The sequence below is a fragment of the Pseudorasbora parva genome, chromosome 9 (assembly GCF_024679245.1).
Source record: "Pseudorasbora parva isolate DD20220531a chromosome 9, ASM2467924v1, whole genome shotgun sequence".
Lineage (NCBI taxonomy): Eukaryota > Metazoa > Chordata > Actinopteri > Cypriniformes > Gobionidae > Pseudorasbora > Pseudorasbora parva.
Window position 1 is genome coordinate 5,015,455 of NC_090180.1, and position 15,004 is coordinate 5,030,458.

Genomic DNA, 15,004 nt, shown 5'->3' on the forward strand with positions numbered 1-15,004 from the left:
TTTGATATGCACTGGTACACAAAGCAATATTTTATACATATTGTGTAGCCAGATTTGTTAATAGGATTGAATATAATTTTTTAAAAATCTAGTTATAGTGTTAAATAAAAAAAAGTCAAGGTGTCAAATTACGTGAGAGTGAGTTTTTAGGATTTAAAAAAAGCCCCTATTATACTCTTTTAAATGTTCCTGTTTTTGTTTTAAAGGTCTGCTAACAGGTTTACATGCATCCAAGGTCAAAAACACTTTAATTGTCTCATAATATACAGCAGCATCACCAACGGTTTAAGGATCCAGTTATCCAAAAAACCCTTGCATCCTTTTAACCCTTAAAGGGTTAATACACCCCAAAATTACAATTCTGTCATCAATTTCTCACCCTCGTGTCCTTCCAAACCCCTAAGACCTTTGTTCATCTTCAGAACACAAATGAAGATATTTCTGATGAAATCTGAGAGCTCTCTTACCCCTCTCATAGACAGCAACGTTACAACTTTCAAGATCCACAAGAGCTCATTAAAATAGTCCATGTGACTCCAGTGGTTCAACCTGAATTTTATAAAGTGATGAGAATACTTTTTGTGCTTAGAAACAAACAAAAAACAACAACTTTATCTTTCTGGGCTTTGAAAGTTGCTGTACCGTTGCAGTCTATGGAGGGGACAGAGAGCTCTCGGATTTCATCAAAAATATCTCAATTTGTGATACGAAGATGAATGATGGTCTTACAGGTTTGCAATTACATGAGGGGTGAGGAATTAATGACAGAAATTCAATTTTCGCGTGAACTAACCCTTTAAAAACATGAATGTTTCACTAATCATTATTACATACTTACTTTAGTGATCTAACACTGATGGATCTCTATGTCGTGATAATATAAAACTCTCCTGATATTAGAGTAACAATTACAGAAGAATAAAATGAAGCATATTACTTTTACCTGTTGGAGTTTGGAATGGTTCAGGTTGAGCAGATGTTTTATAGTGTCATCTCTGTCCTTGTCAGAGCTCATTTCCCAGTCGGTTCACCATCTGGCTCATATTCCTGATCTCAAAGTTATTCTCAAAACTGATCGCTGACAGCTTCTTCACCAGTCCAGATCCAGCATCAAGTGACAGTGACACTAATATTTGACTGTGTTCAGCACTTGCTCTGCAGTAAATCTCTGAGGCATTTCAAGTTTTGCTGATGATACTTCCTATTCTTTTGTTCTCTGCCTGCGGTAACTATGAGTGAATCGTCACTTCATCATTGTGTACTTCATCAGACATTGCCACCTTGTGGAATAAAGATTAATTGCTCTCATTCAGTCATTAAAGATTCAATTATTGTTGTGCAAAAATATATACTTGCACTGTTACACACCTCGGGTCATTTGCGACCCTATACAATTTTTACAAAAACAAAATCTTTTTTTTTCTTTCTGGTTATATTGTTTATAATGATTTGATTAAGGGATTAGTAAGAAGGTTGATGTCTAATTAAAAAAAAAAGAATGATGAGGAGGGTAGTGAATGACGTCCCGGGACACTAAAGACCCGAGGGTTAAAGTGCATGCAAAGTGCCTCATTACTGACTGGAATTACTAAGTGTTTTGGGAGACAAACTCAATGTATTATGCACTTATTAGTGCACTTACACTTAATAGTGCCCCTATTATGCACAAACCATAATAGGGGCACTTTAATATTTGTTTGTATGTGTGTGTTTCAGGACATCCTGAGAAGGATGACTGGGAAAACTCAAACCAGCAATATAACAAACAAGACAGATCCTCGCTCTCTGAATTCCAGAGTATTCATTGGTAACCTCAACACTGCTGTGGTCAAGAAAACGGACATTGAGCTCATTTTTGCCAAGTATGGCAAGATCACCGGCTGCTCTGTGCACAAGGGCTTTGCTTTCGTCCAGTATGCCTGCGAGAGGAACGCTCGCTCAGCTGTGGTTGGAGAGAACACCAGGCTGCTCGCTGGACAGACCTTGGGTAAGAGATATTTATTTCCCTTTTTATTTATGTAAATGAATTAGACTGAAACAGATGACAATGATGAGGAAGGTAGAAAAAATAACAGGAGAAAATCAGAAAAGAAAGGAAAGAGCTGAGATCTGCAGGTTAATCTTTGGTTATGGTCATCCCCATGGCTACAGTAAATATTCATTCTTTATTAAAAATAGACATAGACATCATTCTTTATTAAAAATAAAACTCCTGCTGTCCCTGTTTGAACTCCAGTGGGTCTCTTGTGCTGGACTGATTTTCCTTAAGGTTACTGTTGTTATTTTTTTTCTTCTTTTTTCCCCTCTTCAGACTTGATCTTTGATTGTGAAAAAAGAGTTGCTTGATCTTACTGTAAAGTGCAGAGCTGCGCATCTGCAACCAGCAAAGCTTGTGTTTAAATTCAGAAGTATTTTGATGAAAGATTCAAAAGACTCTGGAGGGTTTAAAAACAACAACGTTAGTCTTTCCATTCTTCCATCCATAATTTAATACATTATACAAATAAACATTTCTTTTATAAAGACATCTCGAAGCCCCCCCAGTAATTGTTCACTTTTTCTTCTACTTTCTTTTCATTTATTTATTTTTCACCACCAACACATCGGCCTACAAAAAGCACAAATACAAACAATGACCAATATGTACTTAATACATACTTAAAAAAACAAACATCAGGCTCTTATAACTACACATAATACCAAAGAAAATAATTCATAATATTGTCTAAACATAAAAAAAAAAAAAAATACTACTATTCTGTACAAAATATAGTTGGTTTAACTTAAAAAAGTAAGTAACCTGGTTGCCTTACAATTTTGAGTTCATTGAAATTAAAAATTTGAGTTAATATAATGAAGGAGATTGGTTTACCCAACAGAAACTTAAAATATTATTGTATCTGAACCACATAAATTTATTTTTTTGTAATAAATTATGAAAATAGCACAATTTGGCAAGTTTCACTGCGTTATCACAAGTTATCACAAATAAAACACACACAATTACGCAATATGCTTACAAAATCTTTTAATAATATTTGAATAAAGGGTGATGTCGTCAATTCTCAAAAAAGGACATCTGAATTACCACACTGTAAAAAAAATATTTTTTATGAGTTTTTATCTTTTGTCAGTCTAGCTTAGATAATTAATGGGGCTCAGATAACATCTTATTTTGAGTTTCTATTTATTAAACCAATTTTCTTTATTGTAGTAACTCGAACTAACCAGGTAATTTACTTTACATTAAACCAACTTTTTTTTTGTACTACTAATGATGATGATAAATACATAAATGAATAATGCTGGTAAGTTTGAGAGATCAATACTTCTCATTTTAATGCACATTGCTAAAAAGGTTAAATATTTTAAAAAAAACTTTACTATATTTTTAGTAACAGGATGATTTTTTTTTTGTGGGGTGTAGAAAGTGAGTTATTCAATATTATGAATTCAGTTATTTATTTTTGTGCATGTGACTCATATTTACAGTGTTTTATTGCCCCCCTTTGTTGGTAAGAGGTACTGGTAAGAAGAAGAAAAGTAGTTTGACTAAAAAGGCCAATGTCAGCCACTAGATGGCCACATACATATATAGCATAACATCCATGCCACTGCAGTGGCAATGACAAAGAAAGGCTTATTGTGGAGGATTTATTCATAACTCATGACCCCATTCATTTAATGCAGATTGCTTTTACGCAGAAACTAAAAGAGACTAAAAGTACTCTAGAAGAATACTAACACCTCATAAATGAAATCATTTGATATTTAAAGAACATTATGAATAATCAATATGAGATTTGTGTAAGCTTCAAGAGGAGTAAAAAGGACCTTTAGTTTCCAAGACTTCCCAATCAAAATTATTTTCTTCATGCTTGTCTTGAATAGAAGCTTTTGTAAGAATATCAATGTCACAGTGAGTGTGTACTCGTGTCACTATAATTAGTTTTTCTATATCTGAAACCCTTTGACAGATATGAAGGCATCACAATGTCTTCAATTTCAGAGTATGTCTTTAATTCAAAGGAAAAAAGCATATTCCTGCATGAATAGCCTCCGGGCTTATACCGTCAATAGCATTTTCAAATGACTGACAGCAACTGAGCGATGCTGTTCTTTTGATGTGCAACATGATCCGGGATCAGATAAACAATCTGAGACAAGAGTATAAACTGCATCAATCGTTGATTATTTATACACTAGCCATACATTTATAGCTAAAAGCTTCTTTTCTTATGCAGTGAATAATGCAAAACGTGCAGTCTTAAATAATGATTAATGCATTTTTTCTTTATATTGATGCAAAACAGCATGATTTCTGCACTATTTATCGGGCCCAGATTATTTCTAATTTCTAATTATCTTGAATTTTTGAAACATATTTGTCAACACCCCCGTGATGTGTCAGTGGTACGGTCTGGAATGGTGCATGCCTGTATGCTGAACTCTATTCAGTCAGTCTCTCAGAGTGACACTACAGCGAAGTGAGTTCATGGGAAAGCAATCATTTATTCCTCAAAATATAATATGAACAACGTAATGGACATGCACAGAAGAGCAATGCATAAAGGGAAGCGCCACAATCAGAGATGTGAGTATTTTACAGACAAATAAGATGCCTTTTTTTTGCTTTTAATAATTAATTATAACAAAATAATAATTATAAACATGCAAAATAATAAGACTTTTGCAGTTTTGCTACTAAAAGGGCTGTTTTTTTGCAAAATGGTGCATCTACTATATGCAATACTTTATTTAAAGGTGTTAAACTCTTATTAGGCAACTACATGTACTAACTATAGGTTTAGAATTAGGGTTTGGTTTCGGTTTAGGGTTAGTTGTATATAATTATGCATAATTTTAAGTTATTACTACATGTAACATATGTACCAATGACAATAAAATAAAGTGTACCCAATAATATTATAGTTCTTTAATGCTATGTTTTGTTGTTTGATATATCAAATCTATTTATTTATTATTAATATATACATTTAATAAATACAAGTTGATGTGGACATAATTCTGTGGAGATAAAACATCTGCTAAATGACAAGTTGCCAAATAAATGCACTTTACACTATGCCGTTTCCATAAGGAGTTATTTCTACTTGATCTGAAATTATTTAAAATAACTTGTAAGAAATACCACTGACCATTGGTGCAACCTAGTTATTAAAATGTTTAAATATTGTAATACTAGTATATTAAAATATTATTGTATTTTAATAATATTACAAAATAATATAATTTAAAATTAAATTAATATTTTAACTATTCTAAAAACCCTTAACGGAGAAAATACATAAGAAACTAAACTCAATATGTTAAAAAATGTTGTGACCTGTCTGAAATGATAACCTGTCTTTATTCTTTCTGAGGGTTCGGTGCGTGTTCTCCATGTGAAGCATCACCTTTAGTAGCTGAGCATGATTTTGGTTTCATGATTTTTCTTCTTCGACCACAGATTGTTTTTGAATTGCAGGCTTGACCAGGCCACGTAGTCAAAAATTAGATGTTGTCAGAAAGACACAAAATCCCAAAAGCTGTAAAATTTTCATGCAAGTTGCATCTGTTTATGATGAGCATCCAAGTTTTGCTTGTGTCTAATCAAAGATGCACATCAAAGTTACAAAGAAAAGTTTAGTAGTTGCACACACAAGACTCCGGGGATAATGAGCGGCACTGAAAATGGATTTGTCCTCAAGTGTACAAACCGTTCCAGATAATTGCGTACATCAGTCACTGAATTACATCACGCCAAAGGAATGAATAAAGAAAGTAAGAGAAATGTTTGATAAGGTCCTGGTGTATGGAAAACACTCATTAGTTCAAGAGATGCAACGAATGCCAGAGGTGTCTGAATAATATTCATAGGCTACTATAGCGAAGCTGAAAAATGAGTTATGTGTTTATAATGTCTGCAAAATGTCCTTGAAGTTCTTTCTTGCTTAGTCGGGTATATCCTAAGTCACTTACTGATATTTATCTGAACAGATTTTTCATTTAGAGTTTGCCATTTATGACAAGTCTTCAGTTATGTCAAAAAAAAACTCCTTTAAGCTAATAGACAGACACGCTGACATTCAGCGGAGGTCATCACTAAGAGAATCTTCTCTTACAGACCTTTAGGAGAGCAGCATATACTGAGTAGAAGAGGCCTGTTGGTAAACTGAGATTAAGGTATTGATATGGCTCCATGTCTGAAATATGGTGGCATTTTAAATGGTCGGCACATATCGAGTGAATTTTCTGCCGTGTTGAAACCGTCCACTGATTATTTGTCAGCCTGTTCATATTTTCTCCCAAGAAACCATTATTAAGATCTCACAAAGTCATTATGGAAAACTTAAAGGCACTTGAAACACTTGCTTCCTCATTAAAGCATTCAAAAAGACTACATGAGACTCAAACCATGGCACTAGTTTCAGGGGTTTGATTTCCCAGGGAATGCATTGACTAAAAAAATGTATGGCTTAAATGCATAGTGGATGTGTTTGCCTGTATACAAGTTAGTGTGTCAGAAACAGGATCTTAAAGGTGTAATGTGTACATTTTCAAAGCATCTAGTGGTGAGGTTGTGAATAGCAACCACTTACCCCTCCCTTTCTGAGCACATAGAGAAGCTACGGTGGCCGACACAGGACAAAAATTTAGTCGTCTGAGAGAGCAGAGAGTGACTCTGTAGAGAAGTTTGTCCATTTAGGGCTACTGTAGAAACATGACGACGCAAAATGGCGATTTCACTGTAAGGGGAGCTGCGGTGTGTGTAGATAGAAACGGCTCATTCTCAGGTAATAAAAAAATAACGGTTCATTATGTAAGGTCTTTATACTCCACTGAAAATATAGTTATGTATATTATATTGAATTTTTGTCAATAGATCCTCAAAAATACAACACACTGCTTGTCTGGCTATCACCAGACTTAATTTAAGATTAAACATTAGTCTGGGGAGTCTGCTCTGTCTTTTCTACTGCACAAGAGGCGTGATCAACGGGCATTATTCAAATGGGTCTGTACGCAATAGTATAGTCCTTCAACCAATCAGACCACAAGAGGCGTGATCAACGGGCATTATTCAAATGAATCTGTGTCTGTACGCAATAGTATAGTCCTTCAACCAATCAGACCACAAGGTGCGTGATCAACAGGCAAACCCATCGCTTCTCTATCTGTCATCTTGTTAAACCCGCCAATAACGAGCCAGATGGATAAGCCAGTCTGTGATTGGTTCCTGCAAAAGGGCAGCAGTGGCTCAGTGGTTCATGTAGCTTGTCTACAAACCAGAAGGTTGGTGGTTCAATCGCCGGTTCCACCTGACCGAGTGTCGAAGTGTCCTTGAGCAAGAAACCGAACCCCAGCTGCTCCCGACGAGCTGGATGGCGCCTTACATGGCTGACACCGCCGTTGGTGTATGAATGGGTGAATGTGAGGCAATATGTAAAGCGCTTTGGATGGCCATAGGGTCTGTTGAAAGCGCTATATAAATGCAGTCAACAACAAAAGTATAACCGCCGCAGTAGAAATTAATGTACTGGTTTCCAGACTGAGTTGCCGGGCGAAATCAAATCGCCGGCAGATCAGGCTGGGTTTATCCAATCTAACACACTGCACCTTTAAATAGATGAAAAATTTATCAGCCAATTATTCACTACCATGTTTTTCCAAACCTGTAGGAATTTTTATTTTATTTTTTATGTATGACTTTTTTTTGTCTTTTTCAGAAATCATTTAGTTTTTTTTGTCCCATGAGGGTGAGCAAATGATGACAGAATTTTAACATTTTACAAACTGATATCAAACTCACAATGATATCCTTTGAACCTCAACTACTTTAAGTCATCTTAATTAAATATATATTTTTCTTTTTTGTATAAAGCTTCTGTGTTAACGTCAAACTAATTGTGTGTTAAGGTCAAACTTTAAAACGCCCGCTCACATCGCTGAAGGTTAGCTGTAATTAGTGCCTACTAATTAAAGAGGATGAAACAAACCTGATATTCCCAGTCAACTATTTCTCCTCAGGCGTTTCAGTTGCACTCCAATATGTTTGTGTAATTTTCAATATTCCTTTTAGTGGCCCTCTTATTCAAATGTTTTGAAACTTCAATCTCATAAAATATATTCAGAGCGCAACTTCCTCCATTTAAAAGGTCTGTATCCTTCCATAATGAATTTGTCTCAGTCAGGCAAAGACTAATCTAAACTCTGAAAGTGCACTACTTTTCCTCACAGATTTAGTGCTTTGTTTTGTGCTTCATCAGAGTGAAGGCTTAAATTGCTTGTAAATGTCTTAAAGCCCTGAATTGTGATTTAGTCAGGCACTCAGGCAGCCCGTCCTTAACGTGCCGGGTGACCTTGGAAGGCACTCAGGAGTGATTGTGTGTGTGTGATTGTGTGTGTGTACTCTGATAGCATCTCTCTTTCTGATGAGACAGATGAGAGCCATCAGTTATTTATTCTTTGGCATAATGCCTATGCTCTTTTAGAGGGCACAGAGGCTATTCTATGCCCATTATATTCACTAGCCATTTTTGGGAGACTTTATTATAAAGGAAAGCATTTGCTGTTTTTTTTTTGTCCCTTCACAATGTCCTTTGTTCTTCCCACAGACATTAACATGGCTGGAGAGCCCCGTCCTTACAGGCCAAAAGTAGGATCCAAGCGTCCCTTCTCCTTATACAGGTGAGACACCTAAATTAATGTTTTTTTCCCATTGTAATCAGTAGACATGTAAAGATTGAAATAACATTTGTCTCTCTTTTTTTTAAGTGGCTATGAGTTTGAGTATGATTTCTACAGGGATGATTTCTATACCAGGTATGTAATATGCAATTACTAAGGAAAATGCATTAATTCAAAGTTACCCAATAATTTAATGGAGTTGCAATGGTATTTCGGTAGTTTAATTGGTAAGGTTTTTGTTAATTACATTTTTAGTTAAGATCCACCATGTCTCGTTTAACCTTTCCTAAGCTATGAAAAAGTGAGATAAGGTGAAGAGAAAAATAAAAGCTAAAAAGTAGAGGAAGAGCATCCCTTAATATCCATAATTAATGTCATTTTATTGGTTTGACTTCGATCCTTTGCTCAGGCTAATGATGAGCCTTCCTCTCCTGTGAGACATTAGCTGAATGTCAGAAAGCTGCCGGGTCGTTAACTGAGCAGCGCGAGACACGCCGGTCATCTTTCCTCTGACATTTTCATGTGTTTGCTTTCACTCCTCATTTGGCAAAGCTGCGTTTTATACTTCTCCGTGGAAAATATATGTGTGCTAATGAACAAAATCCCATCAGTGCAGTTAGTTCAAAATATGCAAGAAAAACCCAATTATGCTTATCAAGGGGGAGTGGGACTAAGAAGTGATCTTGCTCTTTTGCATGTCTACAGACTAATTAAGATATTCTCCCATCGCTTTAGCTTAATGAAATTCTATACATGTGGCGTGAGATTGATAATGAGCATCACCTGCACGCCACAGTGGTCTTGAGTTTCTCACGGAGGAGCTTAGGAAGCAAAAAAGGAGGAGCGACGACAGTTAAGGACGAGAGAAGACCGGCTTGAACTATTAATGTTATGCTTTGGTTAAGTGTACACTCTGGGCAAAATTCTGGGCAAAAAACAACCCAATGTTGGGTCAAATATGGACTAACCCAGCAATTGGGTTGTTATAAGCAAATATTTAACCCAACCGCAGGGTTAAAATAACCCAATCGCTCGGTTAAAACAACCCAAGTGCTGGGTCATTCCATATTTGACCCAACATTGGGTTAAAACAACCAAGCATTTTTTAGAGTGTATGGCATTTGTCTTATTTAATTTAGTTTTGTGTTCACTTGTTTTGAGATAAAAGGGTTGAATGTAAATGCTGGTTCCCACCTTCTTCTTCCTTGAACATACCTCGTCACACACCCATTTAAAAAAAAACGCTGAACAGAGGAGAGTCAGCTGGCAAAAAGAGAATGTGACAGGGCTCGTAATAAAACATGAATCAACATTGGCTTGGATTTTGTTGCAAAAGAGACACAGAGATGCCGTTTTTATTACTCAACTGGTGAGTAAGTTATTTTATTGAGCAGATAGACTGCCATATGTAGCTGACTTACAGAGTTTCCTGTAAAGCATTATCTATTGTAAAGGGTCGAATTCTTACACCACACAGACAGAGCCGAAGCACAACCAATGCATACAGAATACAAAATGCATGCAATTTTTGTTTTTAACTGCTAGGGACAAAAGTTAAATAGTGTACCTTTAAAAATAATAAAAACATTCAGTCCCACTTTATATTAGGCATCTTTAGCATTTAAATAATAACTTGATATAATGCATTTACAGTGTATGTACATGTTTTTTTTGTTGTTTTTTTTACATTTGTACTTATATTTAAACAAATACCTGCATGCAATTACAGCTGTAATTAATGTTGAGCTTACACCGTAACCCACCCTTAAACCTGCCCTGTATCACACCGCAATAGCAGCAAAAGTGTTTTGCAATACAGTATGAGCACAATAAGTGCATTGTACTTATTGTTTTGATGTAAATACATAGTATTTAAGGACACTTTCCATAAAGTGTGACCAAAAATAAAAAAATATATTTTGTAGAATAGCAATTTTGGTGATACATTTAGCTAAAAAATCAACAAGGATTCCTCAATGTGTATATACACTACCATTCAAATAGTTGGCAGTCGTCATGATCAGTCAGTGTTAAAACAGGTACATTAACCACTGCTTAATTTTTTGGTGGAAACCAGAATACATTTTTTTGTCTTTGATGAATTGGATTGGCAGAAATTGCTGCTAAAAATAAACCTTACTGACCCCAAACTTGATTAAAAGGTGATAAATAAATAAAATAAATAAATAAATAAAAATAATAATCATATATAAATTATTTGGTATAATATCTTTTCAGGATTTTTGACATCCATGGAAGATTAGCACCATCCCCTCGGGCAATGATGCCTATCAAGCATTCCCGCTTGGTTGCACTCTCAACACGCAGGACGAAAAACTCTTTCCAGCCAAAGATGTCCACCTGCTCTTCTTATCTAAGAAGGCTGTCTTCAGGTTCCTTATGCTCTTTGGATTTGTCCATCATTTCAAGTCCATTTTTTATGTCATCTAAATTTTCTCTATTATGTTTTAACCCCAAGAACACCATGTCCCAACCTGAACTTTGGCATAACATGTCCCTGCCCAGCCATAATCTACTTCCAAACTATAACTATTTTAAAAATAAAAGTAATACAATAAGCTGATAAAATCACAGAGATATATATTTATCCTCATCATTTTTTGCGTGTGTTTTTTTTATCTAAGTGAAAACCGATCAGCTCTTGACGATCAAGAAAGAACTGTCTCAGATCAAGATTAAGATCGACTCCTTACTGGGAAGGCTAGAGAAGATTGAACGGAAGCAGTTAGCAGAAGCAGGTAAGAGGATGAAATGAACATTGCTGTCAGGGTAGAGGCCATGTTGGCAGGAGGTAGATTAAAAACACTTGTCTTTATCACTTTCAATGTCAGTGCAGGAAATCGAAAACAGCAGCATTCTGTCCCTACACACACACACACACACACACACACACACACACACACACACACACACACACACACACACACACACACACACACACACACACACACACACACACACACACACACACACACACACACATTAAATTGGGCTGGCAGAAGGGCATCCACATACCTGTGTTAGTTTTACTTACTTGAAAGCTTGCTACCTTTTAATTCCATAAATATTCACTTTAGCTGTTTGCCGCACTTTAATCTCATTCACCTCTATGTCTGCGATCTCTATATTGTGTAGAAGCCCACAGGAAGCACGAGAAGGCCTGTCAATCACTCTATAGTGAGACAGAAGAAAATTCTGGAGAGGATGTGGATCAGGAAGGGTCCTGGGACGTGACAGATGAAGTTGATGATGGATATGATGACAGGGTAAACAAAGAAATGGTGAGCTGTCATTAAAGGGATAGTTCAAAATGAAAATTAGCCTATGATTTACTCTCCCTCAAGTCATCCTAGGTGTATATGACATTCTTCTTTCAGACGAATACAATCAGAGTTATAATAAAAATGTCCTGGCTCTTCCAAGCTTTATAATGGCAATAAATGGCTGTTTCTGTTTCGGAGTCCATAAAAGTGCATCTATCCATCATAAAAGTGCTGCTCCAGGGGTTTTTCTTCATAAGTCGTAGGGGCTTATGATTTCTAGATAATCAAATAATAAAAAAATAAAATGTTGAATTTAATTAAATTCATCACATGGATGTCCTTCGACGTCAACAAACTTGGTTCTCGTGAGAACTAGCATATTCTCACGGTACGTCTCTCTCTCGTGTAATCGTGCCGTACGACAGTGATTAGAGTTGTTTTAACTCTAAACATAGAGATTAGAGTTTGTAAAGTTTTAAATATGGATATTTTTCTTACATCCATCGCTTCCCTTCAGAAGGCCTTTATTAACCCCCGGAACCATGTGGAGCACTTTTATGATGGATAGATGCACTTTTATGATGGATAGATGCACTTTTATGATGGATAGATGCACTTTTATGATGGACAGATGCACTTTTATGATGGACAGATGCACTTTTATGATGGATAGATGCAGTTTTATGATGGACAGATGCACTTTTATGATGGATAGATGCACTTTTATGATGGATAGATGCACTTTTATGATGGATAGTTGCACTTTAATGATGGATAGATGCACTTTTATGATGGATAGATGCACATTTATGATGGATAGATGCACTTTTATGATGGATAGATGCACTTTTATGATGGATAGATGCACTTATATGATGGATAGATGCACTTTTATGATGGACAGATGCACTTTTATGATGGATAGATGCACTTTTATGATGGACAGATGCACTTTTATGATGGACAGATGCACATTTATGATGGATAGATGCACTTATATGATGGATAGATGCACTTTTATGATGGATAGATACACTTTTATGATGGACAGATGCACATTTATGATGGATAGATACACTTTTATGATGGATAGATGCACATTTATGATGGATAGATGCACTTATATGATGGATATATGCACTTTTATGATGGACAGATGCACTTTTATGATGGATAGATGCACTTTTATGATGGATAGATGCACTTTTATGATGGATGGATGGATGCACTTTTATAATGGAAAGATGCACTTTTATGGACCATTCACTGCCATTATAAAGCTTGAATTAGCTTGAACTTTTATATAACTCTGATTGTGTTCGTCTGAAAGAAGAATGTCATATACACCTAGAATGACTTGAGGGTGAGTATATCATGGGCTAATTTAAATGTTTGGGTGAACTATCCCTTTAAACTTGTGTGAAATGTCTTTTTTTAATTAAATATATGAGTAAGTAACTTGTATAGGATTTAATTGTGTGTGTGTCCCAGGTAGAAAACCACATATCAGATGTAGACAACTGAACAAGGTTTGTACCACAAATACATGTCACATTATGTTAATAATTCTCTATTTTGTGTGACACCATCAAATTGCCTCTGTCCTTCAAGAGTTTTGTGTAATGTACTGGCTGACACTGGTGTACTCTCTGCTCTCTGTGTAAGAATGTCATTGTGTTGTGCGGTTTACTGCTCGTCTGCTCTCATGATTTTCAGACAGACCTCTGCATTTAGAAGCAATGCCCTGTAAATTAAAAGCTATTTAAGCCATTAATATTTCTGAAATTTCTCATCATTTGACCTTCAATCAAACAAGCACAAATTCTTATTTACTTAATTCAGTGTACAGCCAACAGTTTTCTTATACAAAAAAAGTAATAATACCCATGAAACACACATTTTATTAGGTTATATTATTATAAAATAACAGTTTTTTTGTCTGTTTTTGCTTTTTCTTCTTTCTTTTTTTAGGACTGAGAGCAGTGCACATGTTTACAATTTTTGGAAGATATCAAGATGGAATTGTTAAGCTATTTATGTATTAATTCATGAGTATGTATGAGTATGTGTATTTGTATTTATTTTGTTCATTCATTCTGTTTTTGTAAGAAATTTGAAAGTAAGATCTATGAAGTTATTCTGATATCGGCATATATGAAATATGTGTAAATAACAACAGTGAAAACTGAAACAGTTTTTCAGCTATCGACTAAATATGTACAATAATTCATGTATTTTGTCTAGAAAAACAAGTGACAAACTTAAGAGTCATTGTCATGAAAGTTTACAAATAAATGGATAATGTTATATCATAGCCTATGTGTTTTTTATTTTGCAGCATTAAATGATTATCCATATATTTAAATAATATTTATTGAATGTACATTTATGTAAGTAAACTATCACGAAGGACTGATGTCTCATGCATTATTAGAAATGCTACCTTTTACATGTCTGTCCATTTCTTTTCTATATTTTATTGTGGTTTATACCTCATCTGAAAAGTGTTTATTTCTATGTGTTTAATATTGTCACACATTTGTGAAATAAAATCGATTGTATCACCTTTTTGACTTTTGGATATTCCACACTGGTTGTGAATGTATTGAATTGCTGTTTCTTTTCTTGCAATAATAATAAAAAACAGCGTGCTAGGTAGGCAACTCACTAAGTTTTAAGATACAGAATAATTTATTTAAAGATTTAAATTGGAAAAAGATTTGGTCCTTTTAATATATATATATATATATATATATATATATATATATATATATATATATATATATATATATATATATATATATATATATATATATATATATTACTTCTCATTAATAAAGTAAAAGAAGTGTCTTTCAAAATAACAAATACATTTAACCCTGTTAAATATTTTATGAATAAATATAAATATGCTCATTTTGCCAATTTTACACAGAAGCTGTTTATCATTTATTTTGGTCATGTTTCTATATACTGAACAGCTATGGAAAAATATTAACACATTTATTAGAGATAATATCCGGAAAGTT

At 34.8% G+C, this 15,004-nt stretch overlaps 1 protein-coding gene across 5 annotated transcripts in view; it reads left to right on the forward strand.

The window, feature by feature from the left end:
- Window positions 1-14,534, forward strand: part of ralyl (RALY RNA binding protein like) — a 30,488-nt gene extending 15,954 nt beyond the window's left edge. Inside the window, exons 2-9 of one of the 5 annotated variants that reach the window (XM_067453000.1) lie at window positions 1,717-1,987; window positions 8,619-8,691; window positions 8,779-8,826; window positions 10,930-11,084; window positions 11,337-11,450; window positions 11,848-11,993; window positions 13,467-13,504; window positions 13,947-14,534. In XM_067453000.1, the coding sequence (XP_067309101.1) occupies window positions 1,732-1,987; window positions 8,619-8,691; window positions 8,779-8,826; window positions 10,930-11,084; window positions 11,337-11,450; window positions 11,848-11,993; window positions 13,467-13,499 (825 nt within the window). In that variant the 5' untranslated portion in view covers window positions 1,717-1,731 and the 3' untranslated portion in view covers window positions 13,500-13,504; window positions 13,947-14,534. Of the gene's footprint in view, window positions 1-1,716; window positions 1,988-4,457; window positions 4,595-8,618; window positions 8,692-8,778; window positions 8,827-10,929; window positions 11,085-11,336; window positions 11,451-11,847; window positions 11,994-13,466; window positions 13,505-13,946 lie in introns of those variants that run through there. The other 4 variants (XM_067453002.1, XM_067453003.1, XM_067453004.1 and 1 more) reach the window with 4 other exon arrangements.
- The last annotated feature ends 470 nt before the right edge of the window (window positions 14,535-15,004 follow it).